At 28.6% G+C, this 7,696-nt stretch overlaps 1 protein-coding gene across 1 annotated transcript in view; it reads left to right on the plus strand.

Annotated features, from left to right (window-relative positions):
• LOC129961559 (uncharacterized) overlaps positions 1–7,333 on the plus strand; it is a 28,683-nt gene extending 21,350 nt beyond the window's left edge. Inside the window, exon 2 of the mRNA XM_056075048.1 lies at positions 5,932–7,333. Coding sequence (XP_055931023.1) covers positions 5,932–6,397 — 466 coding nt within the window. The 3' untranslated portion in view covers positions 6,398–7,333. The remainder of the gene's footprint in view (positions 1–5,931) is intronic.
• Positions 7,334–7,696: the final 363 nt, after the last annotated feature.

The raw sequence follows: 7,696 nt of genomic DNA on the forward strand, positions 1-7,696 counted from the left end.
TCTTTTGTATTATTAGAGATGCAAATATTTACCAACAGCAAGCAAGCATTCGATCCAGTTCAACCCTCCAGCAAGTCTATGGAGTGAAGGAATGAAGAAAGTTAGAAACAGTTTTAGTATATGATAATGATAAAAACTGAATAAAACAATTTAAAAGCTATTATTTACGAAATTGTGAGGCAGCGTTCCGAATAGTAAGTTATTTTTTTCATATATTTTAACTACTTTTCCTTGTTTTAAAAAATATAAGGCCCTTTGGAATACAAAATCTTGAAATTAATTTGACAAAAGAAAAATTCCCATTTATTAAAAATTCTTACATTCATCAAAACTGCACTAAACCGATTAGAAAAATGAATAGAAAACTGTATCTACCTTCAGTTATTTTCTCAACAAATCATGCACTAGATTTTTAAATGTTAGCCTTATTTTTAAAGGCAAACACTCATTTTACTACCAATAAAGGCTAATCTTTTGTACATATATTTCCCATGAAGAAGTTCTTTTTTTTTTCAAGTAAAGAGTAATATTATAAAAATTTGATTTCTCTCTATAAAAGGATAATCTATTACAATTTTATAAAACGCTTTATGCCCGACTTATTTCCAATGCTACAAATATGGACCTGATATTTTTTTCAGAATTTGTCAAACTCAAATTTGATGTTTGTTAAATTTCATAGTTTTATAGGGCACAAAATTATGAGTTAAAATTTGTACATGATGAAAATACCCCCGTTTTTCATCCATAGATGATAGAATGATATATCTATGACTAACACCAAAAAGTCGTTATTACATATATTAATATCATATCTTACTTTTCATTACATTTTTTTTTTTTTTTTTTTTTTTTTTGCTAGCAAAACGATTGTGAGGTTGCAATGTTACGGCATGTAACTACTACAAAATAGAATTGATTGGAAGGATTAAGAAGTCATAGACAGATGCGCGGAGGATAAAGCTCCTTAGAAATCTGTACTATTATAATGAACGCTTTTTGCAAAAAAGGGAAATATCGGATATTTCTGTTTAGACAAGGAAAAAAAAAAGAAAGAAAAAGAGAAAAATGTTAAAAAGAATACTTCTAAAAATTTAAATGTAGATAGATGCCCGGGATCTATTTATTTTTTCCCACTTAGTTACAAATATAATATAATAATCCAATATCCAATATAATTATATTATGTTTAGCATATCGAATAACGTTATTGCTCTTTGTCACAAAATCGATTCCGAAAAAGGGAAACATCTGACATTTTTAAACTAAGGGAAAGAATTTTTTCGGGGTAAAATTTTTTATATGTGATTATTCGCAAAAGCATGATATATTAAAAAATCACCCCTATTTCAATTAATTAATTATTAATCTTAAGGATTACGAAACTGAACAGCCAAATCACATGTTGTTCAATAAATGGACACTGAAATTTACACCTATTGAAGTCCTCGCTTTTAGTTTCAACACAAGCTAAAGTGACCCATTCTACAAAGCAAGCAATAAATACCTGAAAAATTTTGCTACTTCTGAATTAATTTTTTCGTAAACATATCTCTAAAATATTAATTTAAGAAGTTTATGCTTTCTGTTTAGAGAAGTTTATTTAAGAACTTCCTGTTTTCAAAACTGAGAGGCAATTAACTGCTATTGAAGGGAAATTCTAGATATCTTTGCTAAGTGCTTAAAAATTTTTCTTCTTAATATTTGAGAGTATAATCGATTTTTGTATATGATTTATAAATGAGCCCTAACTCTGATGCTATTCATTAGATTTTATAATACATTGTGAATTCTCATAAAATCTGAGATCATGTCATTGCGAAATTTGCAAATATTTCCTTTTTTTTTTTAATAGTCAAATGTAATGTGCTTCAACTAATACGATAATCTTTCAAATGCAATGCTGATATCTGCATTCAAGTAAAAATATTCACGACTGCGCAAATAATGTTTCTATGAAATATCTAGTTTACATTTATTGAAAGACTGCTAAATTTTAATTATTTCATCTGCAAATACAAAACAAGAGAACATTTTTTTTCCTTCCAAAAGGATACCGCTTAACAATGTGGTTGTTTTTGAGAAGGCTGATGTATACTTCCGCTACGCGATAATTATAAGAAAGTTAAAAACATAATAACACTTCGCCAATTACAAGCTATTTTGAGACTATCATTATTGCAAATGAAACCATTTGCCATTTTTCAATTGCTTTTATGAATTGTTAATCGCATTCATTATTAACATGCCATTGAACTGCTTCCGTGCATAAGTAATGTGAGATCCCATTTTACTCCAGATATTCTCTCATTGCATTGACATCTAAAGTAAGGCCTTCACAAATTGTAATGTTTCTAATACATATAACAAGAGCATTTCATTTAATATTAAGGTTAAGCATAGAGTAGAGAAAATGCATTATTTCTCTCTATAACCATGATTAAGTGAAAGTGTCATATTAAGGTAATAAAAGACGATATAACAAAGATACATATACTTTTCACGGCTGTTCTTTTTCTGAAACCAATCGTCATAGTCATTTTTCTATTTTATTTAGTAATGGTGTAGACATTTTACGGCTGTTCAATTTACACTAAGAGACCTTTTTTTTTTTATGAATTTTTTCAGTTTAAACCCTTCACATTTCAATTTTTTTTTAATTTAACATCATTTTAATTATTTATTTGAAGTTAATTTTCAATTTCAGCAACTTTGAGAAACTTTTTTTAAACTTATTTATTATGATTCATCTATTCATTACTAGTCCCTTTAGCAAACAGTTAGTTCGTCAGGATTAATGCTAGCTTAAATTTTCAATTAAATATTTATATAATTTAGTCCCTAAGTAGTGTTTTCAGCAAAATAATGAAGCTTCAAATTTTGATATTCATATAGCTCATAATATTATAGAAGCTTTATACTGCTCTAATTATTGTACCACGCATCTTTGTCATTTTCCCACAGTTCTTTCAAAATTTGAACTTTAAATTGAAGTGGAAGTTGTTAAACATCAATGAATACTAAAACCTTTCTGCTGAAACAAAACAGGTTTCTTTTTAAAAATATGAATGCAGATAGAATAGTTCAGCATTGATAATAGAATATTTTTCATACTTTATGCAAAAACTTATTCAATAAAAAGTTCTCTGATTTATCATAAAATTCTATTTTTAGTTTTACTTTCAAAAGGATTTAGATGACGTGGATAGTAATATTTTACTTTGTTTCAGTCAGTAAAATGTACTTCCGAAAAAATTATGATTATAAATTATATTATTATAATTAAAAAATTATATTTATAAATATTGTAATGAAACAAATGAGAACCTGAGCAGTTATAATTGGCAAGGTATTAATATTATTCTACATTTTGTAATTTATTGATTTTGAATTTTTTACAAATTTAGTCGGCAGCTAGGCTAAAATCATATTTATTATCTGGTTGCCCGTGTGTTCCCTCATCCATCAACCGTAAACCACTGTTAACTCGCTGCTAATTTAATTTACTCTTAACGCTGCATATTTAGAATTTAGAAATTGGAATTATTACTATAATTTTAATTTAAAGAACTCAAATTATATTTACTATTTGGTTGTGAAGAGGAAATATTTTTTTGTTCAGTCCTTGTATTTGCTAAAATTAGGCCTGCAGAGAAGCAGTGACGGTATTTGCTTCAAACTCAACTGTGTGGAAAAACAAAACACCTCAGCATTTAAAAAAAAATGGAATTTGCTTTTATTCCTATAATTGTGTTCATTCATGAATAACACAAACCGTTCAAAATATTTGTCGAAATACATCGTATTCAATATGTGTTATGTCCCGGTTTCATGAGTAGGACAACAAAAATTGATAATATGATATGCTTAAAATAAAAATTTAAAGAAAAATTATGATGGGAAACTTTACAGTAAAAGCTATTAGTGCTAATAATAAGATTTCTAATATTAAAATTTTGAAAAAAAAATGAATTAAAGTAACAAATTTAGATTTTAAAATTTCGATAAATATTTCCTATTATGCCCCAAACACTTAAAAGTATAATCATTTATAAAATAATGTAAATATAAAATATAAAAAAATATAAAATTTTGCTTCTTTACTTTCACAAATTTAAAATGAAATAATGTTCAACTTAATTCATGCATAAAAAATACAATCAAAGGAATCTTCTACATTTACTGTTAAACAAAGAGTCATTACATTTTCATTATAATTAACATGCTACTGTTTCAAATCAATCCGAATCTGATAAACTAATGTCATAAGACGAACCTAACTTTTCTGATATTCTATCAAGAGAAAATATTTCAAATCTGTCCATTAGCTCCTCTAAGAAATAAGCATGACAGTTGGTGAAGAAAATCTCATCCATAACTTGTCGGACCCAAAAAAGAAGTTAAAAAAAAAGGCCGTCCTCATGAAATTAATGTAGTTGGTGATGGCTTTCAAGCTGTCTGACGCGTCAGTCCCTTTTTCAGTTACTAGTTCCCACATATTCTTTGGCAATGTTACAGGACACAATCTTGAAGTCGAAATCAATCACAAACAGAAAAATATCCCGCTTCGCAATGCCAGTCGCCACAAAAGAGCACGAATTCTAATCATCGGTTTCTGGAAGCCTTTCCCGCAAGCAATTTAGCGCCTATCCCGGAACAACTTAACTCTTGGGTGTGAATGTTCGGAAAAAAGTGGAACATCAATCTCAGGGTTAAAAAAATATCCCAATGGAATCAAATTATCGGTCACTTTTTTCCACATCTCTTCCTCTACTATACCATTTAATTCACTTAGTTATTATTTTTAACATATCCTGGAAGATGACTGCACTCAATTTTTATTTTTACAAAAGTCATTTTATTTATGTTTTTATGACTGCTTACCCATCAAAATGGCATCAAAGTTGTGCTCATCAGTTTTAACTAATGTACGTGCTTCGACTGAAGGAGTGATTACTCTGTTATCTTTTGCAAAGTTTAAATAAATTGCCCGATGCTAACAAAAGGCAACAAATAAAAACGATATTTGATTTATCATCAGTAATGCTTAATCCTAAAATTATAGTCTGAAGAATACAAGTCCAAAAACCAATTTCAGGCGAATTTTCTTTTTGATGAAATGTTTTCAGTTCCTTTTGATGCTGTTGTGTTTTGCAAGTTCGGGAAAATAATGATGTGCCTTTTGTTATGAAGTCAAAGTGCATTGACATTAAATCTATATAGATTAGTTGAACTGTTCTGGACTGAAAACAGCAATAATAATAAGAATAAAGATTGCTGTATAAAACTCCATTATCATGGAAGCATTCTTAACTTATCTTTAGAATTTTATTCATTTATTAAGGTGAATGAAGATGTATGTTTTCATTACTGGCTAATAAAAGACAACTCTCAAATATTAAAGATAGAATCTTGTGCAAATGATTCTAGTGATATTTTGTCAATTGGAATCTATTGAATGCTCAACAAATGTTTTAAACAAAAACATGCAATTTCATTTTGTTTAAAAAAAATTTAATTAAAAAAAATTGGTTTGTACTACATATATTTGTGTTCTCAAATATACATATCATTTCAGAAAAAGAAGACTATATTACAAGATTTCACTAATTTAAAAGAATTTTTACTCTAACGTTTTTTTTAAAGCTTTTATTAGACTTAACTATATCAGACCTGAATAGAGCTGATTCAGTCTGTAGCCTGATAGCTTCATCCTAAACTAGTAAATTTGAATGCATTCAGGAAAAATGTGAAATAAATATTTGATAAAATCCGTATAAAAAAATCCAACAATTTATCCTACTTTGCTTATAACATGAGTGTGTTTGATTAGTATTCTTTTGTATTCTCTAAAGATCTAATTTTGAATCTCCTGGCCAAATTTTTTTTTATTTTGTAAATAAATATTAATGCATGATTTTTATTTTCTAGGTTTTATCAGCAAACAACTGCATTATTGGTGATGGCTTTCTTAATTACCATCCGATCTTGTGATTGTGCACCTGCTTTTAAAATAAAGCATTATAATATGGCCAAATCCCACCTCATGCCAAACTTTCGATCAGAACGTCGTTTCGTGGGTGGAAGCTCACCCATTCATTTCATCAGCCCCTACATAGCTGCGGCACCGCAACCAGAGCAGAGTTTCGACGAATTCTTTTTCCCCCAAGTTCCCATGGGCAAAACAGCTCCATCAAGCATTTACAAGCTGCCTTTGCAATTGTTTAACAACGGAAAACCTCATCGAGTGATGCACGTAATTCCTAAAAAGCGTCCTCAGTTTCAAGATTACTTTCCACATGGCGATTCTAAGATGATAAGGCTGCCATTGAAGTTTGTGTCCAATGGTAAACCTGTGGGCATCTATCTTAAAGACCAATCCATGAACTTGCTCTAAGCGATGTTAATAGTTTAATGGACACCAAAACGTTTTTGACACGCGTAAGCGTAAAGAAAAAGCATTACAGTTTTTACGACTTGCTCAATCAGCTCAGCTTTGCTAATCTTCTTGCCCTTAAAATGCTTGTCAACAACAAATCATTATCATGCACTGGAACTACTATTTATTTTATTTATTTAACAATTTCGATTATGAGTTTTCTTTCAAGTTTATTAAGCTGTATATATGCTTTGAATTAAATACATATAAAAAAAAGGCCGCTCATGTTTTTCTCAAAACATGACATTAGACCTTTTGAGATTATATCAACTGCTTCAAGGACAAGAGGAGCGAAGCACGGAACGTGTTGTTATGAAATTGGTAGAGCAAAATTACAAGACGAGGTGTATTTAATCGTTGTATATCAAGAGAACAGTGTTTTCCAAGATTTCAAGAGTGATTTTTGTATCTAATTAAGACTATGCTTAACACTGTTCCCTGCTTGAAACTTTAATGATATTTATTTATTAATTTTATCATTATACAACGAAGCAGTGCGCTTATGAAATGAACCAGAACATTTCAGAATCTTTTGAAGGGAGGAAACTTATTTAAAATGCTTCCAAGTTCTGCTTCAATTGGGAATTTATACGGCGGTCTGGATTTAAAGGGATAATTTCCAAAAAAATGCAATTTTACACAAACATGGTGAGATTTAGTTATAATGATTTCAATGAATAATGGTGCTCAAGAAGTAAGTTGGGATGTTTAAGAATATGACATTTTCCTGTATATATGAAATGCAAAGAATATGATTTAATAGAATGCAATTACATTATTTATTTTCAATATTTATTTGTAACAAGTAAACTTTTGGTATGTGATTCTATTTGTTATTTAAAAGAATATTGTTTCAAAAGTGTTGTGAAAGAATTGTTTATATGTGTGATGAATAATAAAATAAATAAATAAATGGATATTTTTACTGTATTTTTTGAGCAAAATAAATTTGAGTAAGTTTTATGAAAGCAAAAAATTGGTGTTGTTATGGTTTTTCTGTTTTAAGTACCTTACGTTTTAAACTTTCTGCTTTTTTGTCTAACATCATTACTTTGTATGAAAGTAATTACTTTTAATGGCACTTTGGATCGTGTTATTATATATATATATATATATATATATATATATATATATATATATATATATAATATTCACAGATTAAGAAATAGATTGGTTTACCTACAATGATTAAACAGCTGAAAGTTATCAAAAATCAAACAAGCAAAGCACAAATTGAAATATGGTCATTAATATGAC

This window comes from Argiope bruennichi, chromosome 2 (assembly GCF_947563725.1).
Source record: "Argiope bruennichi chromosome 2, qqArgBrue1.1, whole genome shotgun sequence".
In the NCBI taxonomy this organism is placed as follows: Eukaryota; Metazoa; Arthropoda; class Arachnida; order Araneae; family Araneidae; genus Argiope; species Argiope bruennichi.